General features: G+C 44.0%; 1 protein-coding gene across 1 annotated transcript in view; it reads right to left on the bottom strand.

Moving 5' to 3' along the window:
• Positions 1 to 426: 426 nt before the first annotated feature.
• snrka (SNF related kinase a) overlaps positions 427 to 23,357 on the bottom strand; it is a 55,058-nt gene continuing 32,127 nt past the window's right edge. Inside the window, exons 4-8 of the mRNA XM_030749723.1 lie at positions 16,078 to 16,290; positions 11,108 to 11,242; positions 6,004 to 6,205; positions 5,560 to 5,645; positions 427 to 5,188 (exon numbers count right to left, since the gene is read on the bottom strand). Coding sequence (XP_030605583.1) covers positions 4,033 to 5,188; positions 5,560 to 5,645; positions 6,004 to 6,205; positions 11,108 to 11,242; positions 16,078 to 16,290 — 1,792 coding nt within the window. The 3' untranslated portion in view covers positions 427 to 4,032. The remainder of the gene's footprint in view (positions 5,189 to 5,559; positions 5,646 to 6,003; positions 6,206 to 11,107; positions 11,243 to 16,077; positions 16,291 to 23,357) is intronic.

The following is a 23,357-nucleotide window of genomic DNA, read 5'->3' as shown; positions in this document are numbered from 1 at the left end:
GAGAGCAGGCCTCCTCTCCTGCACGCTTCCTGCTGATTTACCCGGAGCACGAGCTTCACACACCCCTCATAAAAATAAGACATTTTCAAACAGATTGCTCAAAAAAAAAAAAAGAAACAAGGTACAAGTTTTAAAAAATAAACTTTTCACTGTATATACACACACTGCACCCTCGTGTACAGCGAGCTTTGAGGGACGTGTGAGTGCAGGTGGGACCACAGCTGCAGGAGGAAGCTGCTTAACCCTTCAGGATCAGCAGCATTCCTGCACCGATTCCTCAACATGTGCTCACCCAGGTCATGATTACACACACAGTCTGACTGCAGCAACACGCCAACTCATCCTTTCAGTAATCAGAGTGCAGGCGGGTGGTTCACTGGTGGAACTGTGGCTGTGGGTTGGAGCTCCTTCTAAAAGACACAAATGGCTCTTTTTTTTTTTTTTTTCCCCAAATCAAGAGATCAAATCTGACTGAACTCAAACAAACACAGGAAAACAGCAATTAGGAAATACGTTAACAGGACACAGCTGAGACAGCCCAGCACACAACGTTTAAGGATTAAAAAACCGAAGCACGGTGGAGGGAGATCAAGTTTTTGGCTACTTTGTTACCTCAGAGATTGGAGGCCTAAAGGCAGCAATAATCCAATAAAGATATTTTCAGCTGAGAATCAGGGCCCTCAAAGGTGAACAGGAAAAAATATTATTGCACATAATAAAGGTAATATGCAACTGTCTGCATGCAGAGTGCAAAGAGTAACTTTAGGGGAACTTGGTGAAACTGTTTAAAAGCAGGGTTTATTAACCTGCTGACACTTTTTGTCTTCAAAATCAAACTTACCCCTTTAAAATTAAACATCTGGATTATTTCAGGGCTGTTGCCAAGTTACAAGACTTGGTTATATCAGAGTGCTTGTAGAAATAAGTACTTTTATTACATTAATAAAATATGAGACAAATTCAGGGTATTTGTACTTGAGTTTTTCTGACTGTGCAGTGTTCTCTTCCTGCCTTCAACGCTGCATCGACGTTTTAGAGGAGAATCAGCACGGCGCTCCATGAGCAGGCTGATATAATATTATAATCACATAAAGATGAAAAGGAAAAATCAGATTTTAGTATGGCCTGAGTCTGAGCTCCAGCCTGAGATGCTGAGGGAAGAATCTGTGGGAAAGTGGATCTGCTTGGTGCCTCATGGTGAGTGATAATGAGATAGTCATGAGTGAAGATTCAAACACAGCTGCAGGAACATTTTTAGAACTTTCCATGAAGTCCCTGGATTCCCCCACTTCTCTCCAAACCCTCGTTTTTTCCCCGTCTCTGAAAGCTGAACCAAACATCTGTTTCCCTGCAGCAGAAAGCAGCGTTTTTACAGAAAAACTGAAATATTTGACCTCATGCGTTTGGTGTGAAGGCACCACCATCACCATCATCAGCTGCAGACTGTCTCTCTAACTGTGACGTGAACATCAGAGCACATGTTATGAGGAGCTGGTGAGAAATCCTGCTGATTCTGAAGCAGCCGTCTCTGCAGCGGTAAGTTAACGCTAGCCGAACACGACACACGTTCCTCCAGCAAACACCACAAAATCATGAGAATAAAAAAATAAGAACACCTCATTTTTAAATGTGTGGTCAGCAGTAAGTTTTCCAAACCTGTTGTGTGATCATCTTGCTACAGTATCAATGCAACGCTGCACTCACACACTCACTCACTCACACACTCAATCACTCACACACACACCAGCTTCAGTGTGTCATTGAAAGCTGAAAGCGTGCCGCCTCTGTAAAGAGTACAGATTTAAAGGGTTATAACCACCAAGCTCAGCAGAGTACACGCCGTCCTTAAAGAACAGGAAGCAGATTGTCTGAGTGCAATACGGAGCCCAGAGCGAAGCGGAGAGTCACACCTCCTCTTCCCTTCATGGACAGAGGAGGTCGGATACACTGAGGGGACTCGAGTGAATGGAATCCACTTTGTGATGCGTCTCATCAGTGATGTCACAGGCGGCTGACATGAAGAGGGGACTGAAGGCTGTCGCTCCCTCTCCTCTGTCAGCTGCAGCACCACACTGCAACTACGAGTGCTCATCGTTTTGACTTTTAGCCCTGGAGTGTTTGGACCACTGACGTTCTGAGACAGAAGCTTTCATTTGACGAGAAGTCGTCATTTTGAGGAAAACGTTCATATTAAGAGAATAAAGTTCTAATTTTACAAGTAAAAGGCTCAAAATATTAAAACTGTGTCAGGCGGGAACAACAGGAAGTCAGGACCAAAGTATCTGACAAGGGAAAAGTTCATGAAGACGCTAAGTTACAGTCTTAAAAGTGCCATAATAATTTAATTATAATTGAGAATAATAATGAAATTTCAGCAGCATACCTTTAACAGAATCAGTACTGACGCCTGTCTTAAAACCTGCTGTGATTGGTACATTCTGTGTCACATGATTCTTTGATTCTACCTCAAATCTTTATCCGGGCCTCTGACCTTCTCTCTAATTCATGTCGGGGGGGTCTACTGACTTCATCAGACCTGTTGATGAAGCTGCATTTTTTGATTATCTGTCTCAGCCCCCCAGTCAGTCCAGCAGTGCAGCCCACGTGCCCGAGAGCACTCATCACACAAGTTGGACTCATTTCTGTCAAAGTGGGCTGCATCGTCCATCGTTGGTGGATTTTTTTCCAGTAGGCCCTCCCACAGCCAGATGTGGTTCTGTGGTTCTTTAGGCCCAGCACCTCTGTGGTGCCCTGCTGGCCCCGTGGGAAAACAGGAACTGGACTCAAGGATGAACTGATTCTGCTCACTTCTCTATTTTTTTCCATGCAAATGAAGAAACCTGATATTTAGTGAGCCGTGTTCCTGTTTTGGGGATTTTGACACGTGTATGATATTGTCCTGTCAAAGTTCCTGTGATCCAAACACACAGAATTCCCCTTTAACTACCCGGAGCAGGCACGACCAGCTCAGACCTCTGTACAGGAAAGAGTGAATACAGGTAACCACAGCACCTGTGCATCACCTTTTTACTGGATAATCCTGTCATCCCTCTGTTTACATTACTTCTTTTCCAGCTCCAGGCAGCATCTGATGACTGATTACTGATATTATTGTTATGGATCGATAGAAGTAGTTTGGAAGGAGTGCCAAAAATGTTACAAAATGAAACTTTTGTCCACATCAACCATCGTTCACTCTCTGGTTGATAAACTGAGTGACTGTAATTTTGTCATTATAAATATTTTAATAAAGCCTACAGGATCTTACATTTCTATAATGACCTTCTCCTAGAAAATGTAAACTTTATCTTAGAGAACAATCTCTATTTTTTTTTTCCCAAAATATGACTCAGCTTTCTCAAACAGTTACAACTTTATATTTACAGGTTTGTAAAATTACAATTTTTCCTTATGATATTCCTTTTTCTTTTTAAAATTTACACTCTAATCAATACTGGTCAAAATGCTCTCACAGTGGCCCTGAGGCTCTGCTCTGTAAGTGGACCCATTCTGCTTTCTTGCTTTGTCACAGGATGGGAGCTTATATCACACCGTGTCACACAGGATCACCTGAGAGCCTGCTATAAAATAAAGAAGGATTATTTTGAAGAGTCAATCATACAAAGCTACTCTAGTAGAGTCTAAGAATAAAAGCCACAGAGCTAGAAACGAGCAGACTAGGTCCACTTTAAATGAGAGCCTCCTTAATTTAAACGCTCTAAATCATTAAGAATGTCAAAGTGCAGTCAGGAGACATAAAACAAAAATATAATGAAAACATAAAAACATTATTACACATTTATAACAGCCAACAACAGGCAGGAGACACATGTAGGGAGCAGAGCACTGAACACAAAGTGACAGGAGAGGTGGAGAGCTAAGAGGCAGGTGGAGGTGCGAGTTCAGCTACCTGCTACAGCAAACTCTAGACAGGAGGAGTAGTGTTCAAATAAACTACCTGAAGCGGGGGGGTGGGGGTGACTGAGAAAAGTTGGTGTTGGTGGGAGATGGTCCACAGGGTGTCAGCGAGCTTCAGATGACCTGGCAGCAGCTGGCTGGAGCTGAGGTACAGAGCAGGCCATCCCGAGAGCCCCCACCTCGCTGGATGTTGACAGAGATGGTCTTCTCACACAGAGGTAGTTGAATCACGCTGTTTTTCAGGCTGCTCAGATTGCTGTGAGGGTCCCTGCCACCCGGGCTGCCGTGCAGCGCCGGTTTGCGGTTGTGGTGGTGCTGTGTGGCGTGGGTGCGAGGCAGGCCGGTGATAGTGGTGGTGGGAAGGGTGATGATGTCCAGGCTCCCGGTGGAGCCGATGCACATCCTCCACGTGGATTTCTCCTGGATTTTCACGCTCCCTCCTGAGAGGCTGCGAGGGTCTATGATGAACTTGCCCCCACCCCCTCCTCCTCCTCGACTCCCCCGCCCAGCGCGGTGGTGCTGCAGCTGCGAGCTGAGGCACAAGCTCATCAGCTTGAGACTCTCCACCAGCTCGGTGCTGCGGCTTGTAGTGCGGGAGGGCCGGGGCTGAGAGCTGAGGGAGGGGTTAGTAGTGCTACTGTTGTTACAACAGCTGGAAGGGCTGTCTTGTCCTTTATTACTCCCCCCTCCTCCCCCATTCCCCCCTCCACCACTGCCACTTTCTCCTCCTCCGTTACCACCTGCTCCAGGACTCCCCCTGTCTGGGCCAGAGGAGCCTCCTCCCTCTGTGGGGGGCTTTCCCTGCCCTGAGCTGCTCCCTCCACCATTCCCCCCCTCGCTGCCAGGTGGCCCCTCACTGCTGTCCCTCCTGTTCCAGCTGTAGCTGAAGCCCGAGTCTTTATCCAGACGCCTCCGGTGGCTCTCCGAGTCATCGTCGCTCGTCTCGGAGCTCGAGCACGACGACCCCCTTCCCTGACTCTTGCGCCGGTGGTAACGCTTCTGCGTGGATCCAGGGGACGACGAGGAGCTCAGGCTGCCAGCGTTTCCGGCCATGTTCATTTTGAGACGGCTGAGTTTGGGCGGCAGGCCCTCGTCCATGTCGAAGTCATCATCGGACTCGCCCTCCTCTTCGAAGATCTGGTTGAGCACTGGGGCGCTCTTCCTGGACGTGAGGCGGTTGGTGATGGAAGGAGGCTTCCGCCGCAGGATCACCTGAGACGGCAGGGGAGACGGGTCCTGCTCTTCCTCCTCCTCCTCATCCTCCTCCACTCTGACAAACAATCAGACATGACGGATTTGACTTCAGAAAACAGTCACAAAGCAACAAATGATTTAACCGTTTTATCCTCAGTTAATCTAAGGATCATTTGGTCTGTACTATGTTAGAAACAAGGGAGGAAGTGACCATTACAGCCGCCATGAACATCAGGCGACACCTTCAGATCTAGTGTCTGAATAAAAGTTCAAAACTCACGTTTACTGACATAAAACAAATAAATGCCGCAAATTTTTACTTTTAAGAAGCTGCAAACATCCAATATTTACTCTGAAATTCACTCACTGACACACAGCAAAACTCATTCTTTTGCTAAACAGGAACATTAAGGACGTGACCACAAAATAATGAAAACTTTATCAGACCTGAACAGGCAGGTTCGCTGCTTGGCTGCTGCTGAGGTGGAAGGAGTGGGAGCCCTGATGGTGCCGGGAGCAGCAGCACACGCTCCCTGGAGGAAAACATGAGAGCAGAACATTAGAGCAGGGTGCAAGGCCCCGCTGAGGGTGTTCTTAGTGTTATTATCATCTTAGTTTCAGAGCCACAAATTCCAGATAGGCAACCCAGTCATCGTCCCTGCTCTCTGTCATCACATTTACTCCATTTCATTGCAGCTGAACTCTTAATAAAATTGCTCTAATCTAGATATTGTTCTGCTTTAAGCCAAAATCCAAGAAAAGATCTAAAAAAACAAACAAAAAAAAACTGCATTTCATGTAGAAAAACAGCTTCCTGGATGGATGAAAAAAAGCTTAATTTGACACTGATAAATATGGTGATGTTGATGATGATGATGATGATGATGATACCTGTGCCAGCAACCCCGGAGAGTCGGTAACCGTGCTCTCCTCCCGTCTGCCCAGCTCCATCATGCCTTTGGAGCGATGTCCATTTAGCAGGTTCTCTGCACTGCGAGCGGGGGACTGAGGACCTCCTGCATGGGAGATGGACGAAGCTGCCAAACTGTCCTCAATATCCTGGTGCATGTCCACTCTGGTGGGCCAGGACTGCCTGTAGAGATGAGCAAGAGGACTCTGCCATCAGCTGATAAGGTCTCTTTAAAAAAGACTTGTGGGGGGTGATGTCACGGCACAAAACACAAGATTTATAGTCAATTTATTCTCTCCTCAAGTGACTTGGATAGTTATTTATACAGAATAAATTATTCAAATATTCACTCTGGAGAAGAGAGACAACCTCACAGAGATCACACTCAGGACCTGCTTTACTGCAATTAAGACTTGTGTAGCCTACACAAGCACCCGACCTCACTGCCAGCATTTCTGCTGACGTTTGTCTTTATATGCTATATTGATGCTATGACTATCATTTCTTATATTGATGCTATGATTGTCATTCTTTAAATTGATGCTATGACTATCATTTCTTATATTGATGCTATGATTGCCATTCCTTATATTGAGATGATTGAATTCATCAGTGAGAGAATAACAAAAACTCCAGTGAAAAGCAAACAGAAATGCACGGCAGGAATCGACGGGACTGAACAGGCCAATTACAGCAGTTAGATTTCTGTGGAGGTGTGTGTCAGGTTATGACGGAGCGATTCTTGAGAAATGTGGATGGATGGACGGTCAGAGAGCATGCCATAACCTGATCAGTGCTTCCTCCAAATGAGCTAAAAATAAGTAAATACATAAATAAACTTTTTGAGCTGAACTTTCACCTTTTTGATTAAGCAGAGCATCAAAGTGTCAGTGAGGAGAACGCCCCATGATCCATGTGTGTCAGTGACAGGGTGGGTGTGTGGGGAGGTAGACAGCTCTGGGCCTTGTGTTGATGATTCTCGGCTGCTCCTGCTTCATTGATTCGCTGATGAACTTTATTATCATTTGCTTCATTTTGCTTGTACAGCAGCCATTATTTATGCAAGCTAGACACAGTTATGGGGTAGCAGCCAATCATCTGTTCCTTTAATTTTACTGTGAATTTGATTTAGTGAAAATTGCTGCAAAGTGGATCTGCATTTTTGGTTGTGCCAGAATGAGCCGGGCACAACAAGTGATGTCAGAACAAACAGTCTCACACAGTCACGTTATCCTGGAGTCTAGAAGAATTTGGGGACTGACTAGATCAAGAGCATGACTCAAATCAAGCAGGATCTATAATTAATGCGTTTAGCTAAAAACAAGATTGTGTGTGTGTGTGTGTGTGTGTGTGTGTGTGTGTGTTCAAATCAGGTCCACAAAACTGATTACAGGTCATTACTGTGCTTTCTTTATTTTGCCATCCTCTAACAGATCTGCCCCAAAGGCCACACTGTGCATCTCTTCATTGTTGGATAAATCACAGCTCCTCTATTCAGCAGCATAATGAATAATGCACTCGTTAAACAGTCTGTATGTGGAAGAAAGCAGGAGAAGAGCTTGTGAAGCAGATCAGTCAGTGGTGCAGGGCAGAGTGACATGAATTTCATTGTAAAAGCTGAATATTCTCATTAAACTAAGACAAATTTAGGCAACAGCACGGTTGTGTTTGTGCAGTAACTTCTGTGCTCACTAAAGTCACTTGGATCATTCATGTCTTTTTACAGAAAGGCACTTTAACGAGCTCACACTGACCCGTATGCTTCCTGCTTGATTTAAACCAAGCAGTGAGTGAAACTCTATTTTATTCGTTTGTTACTCAGGACTAACCAGCACGAACTTCTGACTCCAAAAGCCCAACATGGCAGCAAACACCAACACTGCTACGGTCTCACAAAGGTATGTTCATCTTTTACACACCATCTATGGACCAGTGTGAATGTATCATAAGACATCAGCAGGTTTATTTGGGCACACGTGCCACGGCGCAGCTAAAGCCACAAAAATACTCCGAGGCTTATGAATTCATTTCCTGGAAGCTGATCTCGATGTGAACACTCTGAACTGAAACTCTGAGCAGGAGTCACCGTTTCAGCACCAACTTCATGCACTTCATAGGAAGTTTGCTGTGCTGCAGACAGTTACCATGGTTACCCTGACGCACACACATCGGTCCACCGTCGGTGAGCTCTGAGGAGGTTTGCTCTTTTCTAACAGAGAGAGCAGCGCTGGGATCGGTTAGGTCTTAATCTCAGCGTGATACATGTGGGATTCATAATCTTAGGGTGACATCAGCTGTTTTCTCTTTGATCATTTTAGACAGACTTTGTAAGCACAATACCAACATTTGAAACCAGACCCTATTTTATAGCATGACTTTTACCAGTTGATGTATTTACACCAGGCTGCTCAATAAACTGACAGTTTTACTGAGCCGCCGAACCCGAACCTGAGCGAGCAACTGCATCCAACACTCAGGCCCAGGACTGCAGCAGTGAACTGCTGCCTCCTTGTAGACTAACAAGCACAGAAGGTTGAACAGAGACAGTAACGTGTGGAGGACGTGTCTCTCTGATATGGTAGTAATGATATAGGCTAAGTGAAGTGCGTTGTCTTTCTTTCCTTGCTCCATAATTAGAAAGGTATTTGTTCAGTGTGCTGTTGGAGGGGCAGAGACACTGATCATGGTGGTACTTAGTGCAGGCACAGCAAACACTGTCAGGCTCAGTAGATTATTTTAGGCTAAAAGTGTCTTTGTTTCCCTTTATTCTTATGACTCTGTTAAACTTGTATTGGGCTAATCTGCAGTACTAAATGATGTTTGTCTAACTGGGCTCTGGTGCTCCTTTAATGAGGGCACCATGTAACAGAGAGGAGAAAAAGTCCTAAAGCTGCAGCTCTGTAGTGTTTCTGTGTTATACTTACTTTTCTTAAAATAAACCAGCACATACATGTTTATTGTGTTTGTGCAAAGAGTTTGAGTGAGCAAATATTACAGACATATATGAAGCTGACATACTGTCATCTTATATAACAGTCAGCGTGCTGCTGTGTTGTCTTGTTACCTTTGAATGAACCTTTCCTGGGACAGAGCTGAAGCCAGCAGAGACGCTCCCTGAAGGCACTCAGTGTTGTAATATACAATTAATCCCACGACAGAAATGCTCACATTTTCTTTACTTGAAATTCCATTCGCATGGGAAGCATGTCCTATGCATACAAGCACAGGCAGATGTACACACAACAACCATGTATTGGTGAATACACCTGAGAAGGTGATACAGGTTTGTTGGTCATTTCTGAGCTTCTGTGTACGTTAAACACAAGAAAATCTAACCGGGCTTTTCTTGTTGGATTGCAGACTCGTGTCGCATAAATGTTTTAACCTCAGGGCTGCTTCACAGACACAGATAAACAACTACGTTTATAAATATATATAAATGTTATTTATATGAAATGTGCGCTGATAAATCAAAGTTATGCACGTGCCTACGACAGTCTCGTGAGCTGGACTGAGAGAACCAATCCTTAGCCTAACTCCAATACCAAAATTCAGAAAAGAGCGAGGCAGCAGGAGGAGGAAGCGAACATGTGAAGGTGGTGACTAGTGCAGCTGGTGCCATAGCTCTGCTCCTTCATCTGAAACGTGAAGCGTGTACGAGTGTCGTAACCCTGCGATCTCTCTAATGGCCAGCAGGGGGAAACTCCTCTGTGCGACCTCAGCAAATCATTTCCTGTCTCAGTCGCTCGTTTTAAATCTTAATGAACACAGCATGAGGATCAGTTTGCAGGTCCGAGCGTGTGGCTTCCTGTGGTTTCTCTGACACGCCTGGTTTCAAAAAGCTAAAAACAGCAACACCAACAACTTTTAGCTTGAGGCCTCCTTTAAAACCTGGACAGACCGGTTCTTCTGTAGCGCTTTTCTACTCTGCACCGGCACCCGAAGCACTTTATACAGCATGTCTCATTCACACAAGCACTGCCTACATAACATTCACACACACATTCACACTCCAATGAACGCATCAGGAGTAACTTGGAGTTCAGCATCTTACCGATCGAACCACCGACCCTCTGATTGGTAGATGAGCTGCTCTCCCTCCTGAGAGCAGCTCATAGATTTGTCAGTTACAGGAGCCAAAGTTAAGGCAGCGAGATGGAAGAGCTGGTTAAACTTTAACCTCTCAGCTTTTCTAGCAGCACAGAGACATCCTGATATCACAGGCACCAACCACGCAAGCCTCAGAGACCAGCAGCAGCTCAGTATTTGGTCAGACTGCGGTTGCTGTGTACACAGCACTGGAAATGGTGACAACTGTAGTTGTCATGTATCTGAAATGGCCTCAGTCAGCTGTGAGCCTTTAAATACCCGTTGATGCTCTATATGTTTTGCTTCAGATCTCTGTGGGTTCAAACAGAGTTTCACAGATTCAGAGGACCTTCTGTGGAGCAGTGAGGGGAATGTAGAGGCAGTTTCACAACCACAGCAGTCCTGCTGAAGCCTGCTCACTCACACCTTCCTTATTTGTTCCTCTCCTCTGTCTCTTTTCCTTTTATAACCAATGGAACAATGTTGGCAGGGAAACAAAAAGGAAATAGTTGGACAGCTAAAGGATAAACGGGATATGTTCTTCACTTTTAGTGATGACAGCTGGCTGGAGCAGAATTAGAAAAAATGTGCCGTAATGGAAAATGAAAAATGAGGTAGAGACCGAGAGCGCGATTTAAAACACAGTGAAGAACGTGTTAATGGCTCAGACCATTTCCTCTGCATCATCTCCCATGAGCCCGGCAGGTGGAGGCTCAGTGAACCCAGAAATGGAAATGAAACCTTTGGAGATGGACCCAGTCTTAAGTAACTGTTGCTGAGCTCTGCAAAGTCGAGCCAGGTTTGAGTGTGAGGCAGCTGAGCGAAATAGGTCAATTACCCGATGGCTCAGACACTCTTCATGGAGATGAGCAGTGATATTTTGGTACTCACACTCTCCACTAGTTTGCTAAAAGATCTACATTTCTGCACAGGCATACGAAGGGCAACTTGTTTTCTTTAGGAGAATGTGGGGTTTTGCTGTTTGCTGCTCTTTACCTGAAGTGTGCCTTGATGTTGCTGGGACTGGAGGAGCGGGTCTGCACCTCCTTCTCCTGCTTCTCCCTCAGGATCCGCTCTGCTAGCAGGTAGTATGTGGCTGTGATGTGGTTGTATTTGTTGGTCTCGAGGGCTCTGAAACAGCAAATCACACATTAGGACCAAATCAAGCATGTTGTATGAAAAAAAAAGGGCCAATAAGGGTTAATCTGTGGGTAACTCAAGTGCACCTCTACATTTATGATAACATTTCAGTTAACAGCTGTACTCGCTGTTCAGAATCACTCTGATCTCTGTGAATCTATTTATCGTATATGACAAAATATATGCAGACAGAAGGGTCAGGGTTGCTTTTCTGACTATAAAATATTTGCAGATTTCTGGAACTCCTCCTCAGAGTTCTCATTTAGGTCCAGCTGGCAGGTTTATCAAATTCATTTTTGATTTTAATGAAAGAGAGTTGGATTTAATAAGCTGTGAGTAACTATGCTTGTTTTTGGACTGTTGTTATTGTGTGTGGGAAAAGAAAACGTTCATGTTTTGGTACAGAAACACACATTTTCCATTGAATTTCTCTTGTGAGGCACATCTGTGGCACGACTCCACCGGGAACAGCAGTGCAGGGCTCATCCTTGTTAGACAGGCAACATGACAGTAAAGATGACAAGTCCTCTGACAGTGCTGCATTTTCCACAAACACCATAATTATGGCTTTAAGGAATGAGTTCTCTATATGTACATTTTATGGCTGATAGCAGAACATCTGTTGCAAAGACAAACCAAAACAGGCAATGTTGTCAAAATCATCCCGGGAACACACCGGGAACACACCGGGTGTGTGTCTGTGACATCGAGTCTACAAAAAAGTTCTGTTTTCTCATTGCACTCATTTCAGAACTTGGCCATTTAGTCTACAGAGGCTCTCTGAAACTTGACTGGATGCACTTTCACTGTCCTGTGTCTGACTTCTTCCCCTCCTCAAGCATTGTAACAATTTAGCCCCACATGCTTAGGTGATAGCTAGGGTACTGACTTCACACCTTATGACTGAGAAGTCATTAGCCGATGAGCGTGCCACTCCACAGCAAGATCCACTCTCACCTCTAATTATCTTACTATAGGTGACAAAACATCTTTAAAAACACAAAGAAGTTTACCAAAGAAATAAAGTAGTAGATAAATGTTACACCTGTTTTATCTGTTCAGCTGAGATCAGTCAGCTTTGTTGAATGGATCATTCTCTGCTGTATGTGAATGATGGGGAGTGTGCCAGCAATGCTCTGTGAATCCTGTAGAGTCTATGCCTGAGTGGATGACACTGTTGACTGTTGTACTTGTGTGTCTGCACTGCTCTGGCGTCACAAGACCTGAGCTGTACATGCTGGACTTGGAGCCAACAAATCATGAACCACCAACAGTTTTACTGCACTGAAGGAAGGAGACTTCAACATGAGAGAAACAGCACTCGCTGTCAGAATAGTAGCTGTTACATAAGCTTTGCGAGCAGGCGAGATACAACTCTACACTTACTGATCAATACACAGCACATACAGAGATGTCACAGATGCTGAAGTCTGCATCGCTGTGATTTGCAGTTTGAGGGAATATCAGGATACAGCCTGTGGTCTGGCTTATGGCTATGATCAGATATACCCACGGTGTAGACTTAACAGTACACTGTAAATAAAGCATCACACATTACCCACAGTGTCCAGAGATGCGCTCAGGTCAACATCTGCCTGAACCTCAATCAGTGTTAAACAGACTGATAACAGTTACACTAACTGCAAAATGATTTAGTAACAACTGTAATTTCCTCTAGATAGTTCTGTTTTTACCGAATACATATGTATACAGTGTTCTGATGTATGTGTGTTTGTGTATGTATATATTGATGTGTGTATTGATATATATTTTATGTATATAGTGTCTTTCTACTCTATTTTATTTCAGTTTTTATTCATCGTCTTTCTCTACACTGAGCTGCTGTAATGCACAAATTTGCCCATCGTGGGATCATTAAAGTTTTATCTTATCTTAATAAATGTACTGTGTCTACTTTCTGATCAAGCGTATTAGAGTTATTAAAAGGTTGTTCTCAGTCATGTTACTGAATGAACAGACTTATTAAAGCTGTGTACACACTGGAAGCCACTTGTTTGTCTCAGCGCTTTGAAGCTGACGGACGGTCGCTTGTGGACATTCAATGCTCTGAATTCATTATGAACTGCTTCCAGTGTGTGTGTGTGTGTGTGTGTGTGTGTGTGTAGCACACAACCTGCTGCATGAAACTACAGCTTATGAAAGAGACGGGAGAGGATGCAGATTAAAGCCCAACTGCAGACACACAACCACACACACACACCGACACAACACATCCAGAGATCAATGCTCAGTGGGGCAGAGTAGCTTGTATAAATTGGAAGTTACAGTTTATCTCTCAGCTATTATCTCATGGGCTTATACACACAGACTCACAATATGTGGCAGAACACAACCAAGAATATTTACCCATTATTAACAGGTGTTAATAATCTACTCTGACACATTAGAGGGAAATACTGTACAATTTATGTGCAGTTATAGTTACTGATGGCTGAAATCAATATCCATACCATAAATATAAAAATCATATAGAATATGGTGAGTAATTACGATTTTTATAACGGGACGTTTGAGTTATAAATTTATATTTTTCTAATCATGTAGTCTGAGTAAAAGTTTGAATTATATTCTAAGAAGTTTGAAGCTGTCAGAGACAATTCAATGTAATTTTATTTATGTAGCACCAAATCACAGCAAACAGTTGGTGCTTCATATTGTAAGGTACAGATCCTACAGAGAAAACCCAAAAACGCAAACGACCCTCTATGAGCAGCACTTGGTGAGAGTGGGAAGGAAAAACTCCCTTTAAGAGGAAGAAACCTCCAGCAGAACCAGGCTCAGGGAGGGGGGGTCATCAGCTGTGAGGGGAGAGAGACAGGACAAAAGACACACTGTGGAAGAGAGACGAGATTAATAATAACTAATGATTAAATGCAGAGTGAAAAGAAGAAACACTCAGTGCATCATGGGAACCCCCCCAGCAGCCTAGGCCTACAGCAGCATACCTAAGGGAGGGTTCAGGGTCACCTGATCCAGCTGTAACTATAAGCTTGATCATAAAGGAAAGTTTTAAGCTTCATCTTCAAAACAGAGAGGGTGTTCAGGGTTCTAGCGAGCGGCTGATCGCCTGACGCTGCACCGTGCTGAGAATTTCAGCGGTTCACTCTCACTGCGATTAGCCAGCGGGCGCACACCAGAATTAGATCTGCTAGATCGCAGCTCTAAAGTATTATTTCATCACAATCTGTAATCTACCACCGGGGACGGCCAGTTACGTTCACAACGTGCACGCGTGATCTCACAACAGTCCTGTTCACATTTGATTTTGCGTGGCTACACAAACAAACTGGTGACCAGTGTTAAAGCGAGGGGGGAGGAAGTGGAAAAGAGGCACAAAAATAACAATTTTGAGCTTCCTATTAAATATTAATTCCCAGTGTTGCCAACTTAGCAACTTTATTGCTAGATTTAGCAACTTTTCAGACCTCCCCAGTGCCTTTTTCCCCCAAAAAAACGTTTTTCTGGTGACTGCGGCCTTCACCGACTCTATGTTTTGTGTACACACAGCGCTCGTGCCACATCTCTTCGTATGTTTCAGCATTGCCCGGACCTTGCTGAGCCTCCCTCTTCTGGCAATAAGAGCAGCTACACAAACACAGCTGAGGCTGATGTTTGTATCCCTTCCAGCAAACAAAAAGCCCCACCGAGACTCCTTTAGAACGGTAATCCTTCCTCTAAACACCAAATTCATTTAATTTTTTTTTATGTGGACCATCAGAAACTTTGCAAGATATATATTTACTACTGATTGCTACAACTGCAGCAGCAGCATGGTGGGATTTGAACCCAGCTTTCTCCCTGTGCCTGTGGGGGTCTTCAGGTACTCTGGTGTCCTCTCACAGTCCAAAGACATGTGTGTTAGATCAACTGGTGATGCTAAAGTGGTTGTGGATGTGAAGTATGGAATAACACACTGTATGCAGGCATGTTTAAGTGTGGCTTGTAGTCTAAAGTGCTTTGAGTGGTGAGAATAGACAAGCCTTATATAAATGCCAGTGCATTTCCAGACATATTGGACTGTCACCACATCCTCAGAAACCCTCCCAGTGCAGAAAGGCTTCATCACTGTGTGAACTCTGCTTGCAAGTGCTTGAATATAACAGGCCTTCATTTATGTGCAGCTTCAGCTTTAAACAAACAAAAATCAGAACTCATTGTGCTTCTTTCTGGCCAACATCCAAACACACACAGGAACAATCTCCTCTGCTCTAGCACACCTCAGCTAGTACTGCCACAGGTAAGGTAAACTTGAACTGCGAGGCTGACAGAAACAAGCGTGAACTTGAAATCAACGGCTGTTCTCGGTCTTTCTGCATCTCGGCGTGTAGCGGCAGGGCGGCTTCTGTGAGTTAAACATCTGTCAGCGGGCTCTGCACTGATGTGTGCTGTGCTCCTCATATCTCAGAACAGTGAAGTGAAACAGGTTGGCTCACATTTCATGATGGCAGAAAATGGTGTGACTGCTATCAGTGTAACTGGAGTGTGATGGGTGTAGCTGCCATTTATTTTGTTTGGGTAAAGATTAGTCAGAGGCTAATCTGCTCACTGACTTTAAAACAATGACTTTAGACTGAAGAGCAGCCAAAACACTTTTGGTTTGTCTCCACTGCACTCTATAAAGGGTATAAAAGGCAGATGGCTCCCCCCAGCTAGAAATGCTCATTACTCAGGTTATCAAAGTCGCTCCCAATGAGTTGCAGCTTAAAGTGCTCTGAGAAACAACACTATAGCAACAACCTTACAACCTCGACATGTTGTGGGTCCTCTTTGGACACCAGAGAAGAAGAAGGTGAGGCACAACTTACTCGACTATGGTCTCCCGGTCGGCGATGTCTCCCAGCACCATGCGCTGGATGATGCTGTTATGCTCCTCCTCCGACAGGTTCTTGTGAGACACCAGGGGAGTGCTATACTTGGTGGCCGGGGATGGGTCCACCCCCTGCAGCCAAGCATGGCTCTCAATCTCCTCCAGGGAGGCTCGCTGCTTGGGATCCCTCTGAAGCATGCGGTCTATCAGACTGAAGGAACAAGGAGGGGACAGGAGGGACCAGAAGTGAGGAAGAGGGATGGAGAGGAAACACACTTTAAATAAATGTTGTTAAAGTATGGCTTTATGTGTGTAATACTCGGTTTGCTGAGTGAACCAGCTTATTTTAGCATTTTTTCCCTGAGAACAGCTCCAGCTGCTACCAGCTTACCAGTGGGCACACCTACAGGTGTTATTTGGAAGGTCACTGGCCTCTCAGCAGCTACCTCAGGCCCTTGCTGGCTCACTAGCCAGGTCACTGTTATAATATTGATATTAATATTGGCTATCAATGTTGATAGCCAATACTTTTGTGACACATAATTCTGCATATGTTAAATTTTCAAAAATAGACTTTAAAACAGTTCATTTTTATTAAGTAATTTTTTCTTGTTAAACAAAAGGAAAAATAAATACATAAACATGTATAATAAGGAAAAGGTAAAAACTGGATCAGTTTTCTCTCAGTTTTATGTGATCAGGGTTTAGAGAGGCTGCGGGGTCATCTGTGTGCTGCTTTAGGTAACGGCTGCCTGCTCACCAGGTGCTGAAAGGTCTCCACCTGCCCTTTGTGCCTGAGGGAGGACCCATCAGTGCTGTCCTGATCAGTTTGTGGTGTGAGCCAATTGTTGTGTTAAGAATGTCAAACCACTCAATTTAATGGTGGCAGCTGTCCTTCAGTTTGTTTTACATCACGTTCAGAAAATATATTTTCTTTACATTTGTGTGAGGTTTTGTAAATGTGCCACTATGGTAAATGGACTAGTTCTACTCTGAGAACTCAAAGCTCTTATACAACACGTTTACATTTACTGCATTCACACCCATTCAAGTGCTTTTATTATCTAACATTCAAACACATTCATACTCCAAGGCTTGTGTCGGAGGGGTTAAGTATCTTGCCCAAGGATACATTGGCATGCAGCCTGGAGCAGCTAGGAATTGAACCGCCGACCTTCCGATCAGTAGGTGACCCGCTCTATCTCCTGAGCTACAGCCACCCCACAGCAGTATAATGGGGTTCATTTCAGCTGTGTGAGAACTGGCTGTCTCAGTACAGTTTAACCTGTTCATGTGACACACTGAATGATGAGCAGATAATGCAGGGTGACAGACTGTGTGAGAGATTTGCTCTGAATGAGCTGGGGATGTCAGACTACAGCTGGTCAGCTGGCAGCTTAAATTCCACACAAATGACACTCCTGAAAGCTGAGATTGCAATTTAACAGGATTAGACAGGATGTGCAATCTAGTGAGACGACTAACATTAAAACAGGGGGAAAAGCATCAAGTACAGTGCTTGAATTTCAGTGTGGGATTGTGGGTACTGTGCATAATTGAATAAATATTTCAGTGTTCAGCTGAAAGTCTGCACCGGACTGTCTGGAAGCTCTGCAGAAACGGACTGATTTCTGACCTGGAGAACATCTGGCAGGCCTACGAGCTTCTCTACAAAGATATGTGCAGGTAGAAAGCGGAGTGGTTGAAGAGTTGGCTTGAACAGGAAAGGGAGCGACAGCAAAGTTCACCACAAACAGGAAGAAGCATGAAAAAGATCAAAAAGCAGCACAAGAAGCAAAGGATGCAGTTAACAGTTTTCATTGTCTTTAACGCTCACTTTGATACAAAGAAGTTCTTTGTCTATCTTTGTCTTCTCCATGGGCCAAGATATAGGACCATAAACAGCACATGAGCAAGGCAATCCACATTGCTGGTTGCTGCACATATTTTGACACTGCTCCCTGGTGATGTGAGTGTGCACACAGCTTTGTGTTAGCACCTACAGATTAGCAACACACTTCCCGGTTTACTAGCTCGATGTGTCTGTGGCCACATCCACATACAAAACAATTTCCCCATCAAGCATCGCTCTGTAGCCGACAGCTGGTCACCAGTGGTCGTTCCCAGCCACAGTTATCAAGGTAACCCTCTGGTGTATTCACCAACTCCTCTCAGATCAGTTAATGCTTTCACTTTGTCCTTCTCTGCAGCTGCTTCACTCACTTGCATCACAGATGAGAAACACTGAACTCGGGACACACTGCCATCACCTCACAGGAGTTATTTCACCCATCATCACTTGAACCCGGCTGATGTCACTGACTTTCTATGTTCTGGTGACAACATTGTTGCTAGCTGTGTCCTTGAACACCTCTTTACTGAACCGTCTGATTTGTAAAATGCCGAGCGCTGACATTACAGAGCACACTAACAGCATTTTTTGGAGACGAAAGCAAAGAAAACCAAAACAAGAAAGATTAAGGCCAATAGGATGACCTAAGAGAGGAGGGAGAGAAAGGAACAGCAAATTACAACATGATGGCAGTTTCTGATCCCAGAGGTTCGCTGCTCATTTCAGAGCTTGGCCTTCCTCAAGAGCAGTTTGATTTTATCCAAATGAGCAGATCTGAAGCAGAGGAGACAGAGGACGGGGGAAAGAATAAAACAAGCCAAGAGAAAGGTGTGAAAACAATGCTCAATAAAACAGCAGCAACGTTGTAGCTGGAGAAGAATGACAGAACACAATCTGAGTAGAGAGGACTAACATGATACTCAACAAGACACACAACTGCATGGCACTTCAATGACAAGAGACAAAAAGTACAAAGTAGTAAATATAAACCTCTCTATGAGACATAAGGCTGATGACATCTGCACACACACACACTCGGTGACACACACAGGCTGAGGTGGGGAAATGTGTGCAGCCAAGCCAGAGCACTTCACCTCATTCAGACTTCAGTAAAATCATTTTTCCAACTTTATCTAATCCCCAAGTGTGTTTGCAGCAAAGAGTGAACAGACCATGGCGGTGGAGGCTACAGGCTAACAGGCCGGGCAGAGCAGTGCGATGCTCCCTGTCATGCTGGGGATTAGTCAGAGCTAGCAGGTCCCTGAAGACTCCAACCAGCTGCTGCAGCCGGAGCAGGAGGCAGCACAGCAGTGCTGCTCTCAGAGAGCACTAACAGCTCAAACACCAGCTGGCTTAAGAACACATGCAAAAGTAGAACAAACACAACATGAAGAGTTAATGTTTAAATAATAAACTAATACAATGAATTAGATAACTATAAATATAATTCATTGCATAGCTCAGGTGTGCCTGGATAAAAGAAAATTGTTCACATTGAGATTGTTTCACTCCAGTTTCAGCTGTCTGTCTGAGGGAAACATTTATTAAACCACCTGTTATAAAAACAAGAAAACTAATATTTTAGAAATCTGTAAAAACTTGTGTTAAACTAAAAATTAGAGTTATTTATTCAGCAAATAAACTGAATTCAGGTTCTGTGCTTATGCAGGTTCCTGATCAGTAAAGCTGAAAACTCATTTTTGTGAGTTTGTGTATCAAATTAAACTCACATTACAATGTTCTCTATTTTCTCTCAAATATATGCTGAGCCAATCATGGACACTCATATTAAGCATGAGGAAACCATCAGGTCAGTGTATGTATAAGTAATCCCAGTGTGCCTAAAGTTCAGGTGTCAAACTGCTCTAAACGCTCCGTTTCAGATGATTTCTGCTGGCTGTGATTTCACAGACAGGAAATCTCCTTATATGGTAATCTGAGGCACACAGCTCTGGCCACCAGCCTCAGATTTATGAGGGGCAGTCAATCAGAAGATACTTGGCTTAAGAGGCGCAGGAAGGGAGCTAAAACTGCTCTTGTACTTATGAAGGTATGAGGCCCAGTTTACTGAGAGTGATCCAAAGCTGAGGTCCAAGAATCTAAACATGGAATTGAAAATTAGCATAATTAGGCTGCCTTTTTAAGTGTTCGTTTCTTTCAGTTTTAGAGCCATGCATTATGAATCTCTTCTAAGCACCTGCTCTGCATGAAGCTGCATTTCTTTTGCACCACAGTTACAGCCACATTATGTTTTATAATCACTTGAATGATTTTTCCACTGGTGAAAGTTGTATTCATAATTAAATAAACACAGTAAGAAATGAGCAGAATTTTAAAGTGAAAAAATGCATGCTGTGTGAGCCCCCCGATTAAAACTGCACAACTGACAGAACCAAAAATCTTATGCATGTGTGTTTTTGAACACTGCGCCTGCAACACCACATCTTACAATGACACAGTGTGTACTGGGATTACAGCACAAGGAAAAACAAAGCATCTGCCCTCCTGAACTTGTATATATGTGCTGCTCTAACAGCACTGTCGTCACTACAAATTGCTGTGTTTCCTTCTCTCTCTCATTCCCTCGGGACCTTTACAGAAAGAGGCTGTGTAGTACTCACAGATACACAAAGCTGCCTGCTCATATCTTCTCCTGCTACGTCTCACACACACACACACACACACACACTGGTGTATAATAGCTAGTCGCCACATTCTCTGGGGGCGGTGTGTGAGAGAGATCCCACCAACCCACGCACCAGCAAAAGTGTAAATGTTAAAGGGGTCTAGAGAGAAAAAAATTAGCATTAAAATAAGCATGGATATTTTGTCTACTCCCCCAGATTCAAACAGAGGAAATCAGCAGGGAATAAGCTGACTAAACACCAGTCCTCACTGTCAGCTGTACCTGCTTTATACAGTACAACCAGCATCCCAAGAAACACAGTGTTGTGTTTCTTGCTGGCTCAAAGACGCAGTCCACACGATCACCATTTTCAGCTTAAGCTACGAGGCAGACCAGAACTACAGCACCTCTGTTTCTGCAGGCTGGCGGGGGGAGGCAGGCAGAGACCGTGGATGCAGGAATATAAAACAAGCACTATTTTCAGTGTAATCCCAAGAAATTAAAACCACATATGACAAAAACAGACAAAGCTCAGACGGAGGAGGAAGTGGGACAGTGAAAAAGAGATGGTGAATAATTTATTAACTGAGGTGTTTAGATGCATTTTTGGTGAGTCAATGCAGAACAGAGAGCAGAAAGAACGATGCATCCAAACCAACCAACAAAATGCCAACACTGAAATGTGGATCTCTGGGATGATCCAGTGGGGTGGCACGCAGGGCAGGCCAGAGCAGGTGTGCTGAGGAGAGGAGGAGAGCCTTCCCCAGGATCAATGTCACGAAGGGTGGAAACAAGGAGTGCAGTTAGAATTGTTCAGTCAAGGAATTCTACTAAGAGATGTAATATATTATAAACTATGCATGCTTCACTGCTAATTATCACCTTTAACACTGACCGAGCGATCGCTGCCAGTACACCTGTTACCTGCTGTTAACAGCTGGTTAACACAGAGCGCACCAGCATCGAGACGTCAGATCAAACATACTTTGAATTACTGTAATAACACAACTGTTTGTGCCATCAGAAAAATTCAAACAGTTTCTGAAAGTTTGCAAAAACCTGAGAGCTGCATGTGAGAGACTCCGAGGCTGCAGCATGTTAAAGTTCACGACAGCACAGTTAGAAGAAGGGTGAAAACGTGGGGCTGGTTTGGGAGAACGCCTCTTTTCTCTAAAGATAACCTGGTGACATGTTCTAGGACTGAAAAGGTGCATCTGAACAAACCACATGACTGCTGAAACAATGTAATTTGGACAGATGAGACCAGAGTGGAGACAGCACATCACTACAGACACCTCTAACTGTAAAGCACGGTGGTGGGGAGGTGATGAGAGACTCATCTGTATACCAAAGCGTTTTAGAGTCAGATGTGAGGCCGCCTGCCTGACAGCTCGGGCCAAACTGGGTCATGCAGCAGGACAATGATCCGAGCACAGCGACAAATCTGTAACAGAATGACTGAAAGCATCGGCCCAGCCAACATCCACACCTGCAACCGATCCAGATGCTGTGCTGGGTTCTTAAGACTGCTGTACATAAATAAACGCCCACAAACCTCAATGAACTGAAGACATATTGTAAAGAAGAGTGAGCCAGAATCATACAGAAAATGATATTACTTTAAGCTGTTGCTGCTAAAGGTGCTTCTGCAAGTCACTGAATAATCAGGTGAGTTTTTACAGACGGCTCCTGCTGCTTGGCTTCGTTTCTGTTAATTAAACAGTGTTGTGGTGGAATGTGTGATGTGCTGGTGTTCATCTGAGGTCGCCTTTAAATAATTTTACAACCTGGTCAGGGCTAGATCATTTTTATTATTTTACCATGACTGTATACGGTTATTAAACATATAAAAACAGTTCTGGTTACTGAAACACGGAGAGAAGGAACATTTGCTCTCTTGGTACAAAACATAATTATTAATTATTAATCTACATCATTGTGGAAGTTTGATGTAAAAATAGCACCTACGTTTGGTGAGTTAGAACCGGTTGAGCTACGTTCAAGAATAATTTTGTTTTTGCAAGAACACTTCCCAGCGTTCCTTTAACTGACAGCTCCGTCACTCACATCAAAAAAAAACTGGCAAGAGAAGTCCCACATTCACGTCATGAGACTAAAGTTCAGTCTTTGAATGCCATCACACACACACACACACACACACTTTTTAAATGTGTGGTCTGACCAGCTTTAAGAAAGCCATTTAATGACCTGAGTAGCTTCCCACTGCAAACAGGCCTCTTCTACTGACTTAAAGAGTCAGTGCAGGTTTAAAAAAAAAAAAAAAAAAGACATGAAAACAGTGAAGCTGAACAACAACACACTAGCTGAGTGATGCAGCAGTGTGTCTGACGGTGTGATTTTAAAGAGAGCTAGAACAGCTCCGGCTCACTGTGAGAAACGGACGTCAAATCAAAGCAGAGCAAATATTACATTCACAGGAAATGACACTGATGGAATCAGCCTCTGATTTTTAAACAGGGGCCTCTTTATAAAGTGGGTGCTGCAGACCCATTCACAGCAGTGCATCACTTAGCTTGTGTACAGGTGCTCCTGTGCACCTCTTTAAACTAGAACACACCTGTGGTGAGGAGCCACACACAAACTCACTTAAAACAGTCTCAGCTGACCTGTGAAGATGCTTTTAAGGTGAAGCCACTTCAGATTTTTATCAGCTCTGCAGCAACCTGTTTGAGAGACTTCCCACAATTCTTATTTCCTCTCACGTCTCAGTTTTTGTACCATTAACCAACCGCAAATAGCTGCAAAAGCTTGTTTTATGAATCACTGCTTCTCTAACTGC

The sequence above is a fragment of the Archocentrus centrarchus genome, chromosome 16 (assembly GCF_007364275.1).
Source record: "Archocentrus centrarchus isolate MPI-CPG fArcCen1 chromosome 16, fArcCen1, whole genome shotgun sequence".
Classification (NCBI taxonomy): Eukaryota; Metazoa; Chordata; class Actinopteri; order Cichliformes; family Cichlidae; genus Archocentrus; species Archocentrus centrarchus.
This window is presented reverse-complemented; position numbering and strand designations above follow the sequence as displayed.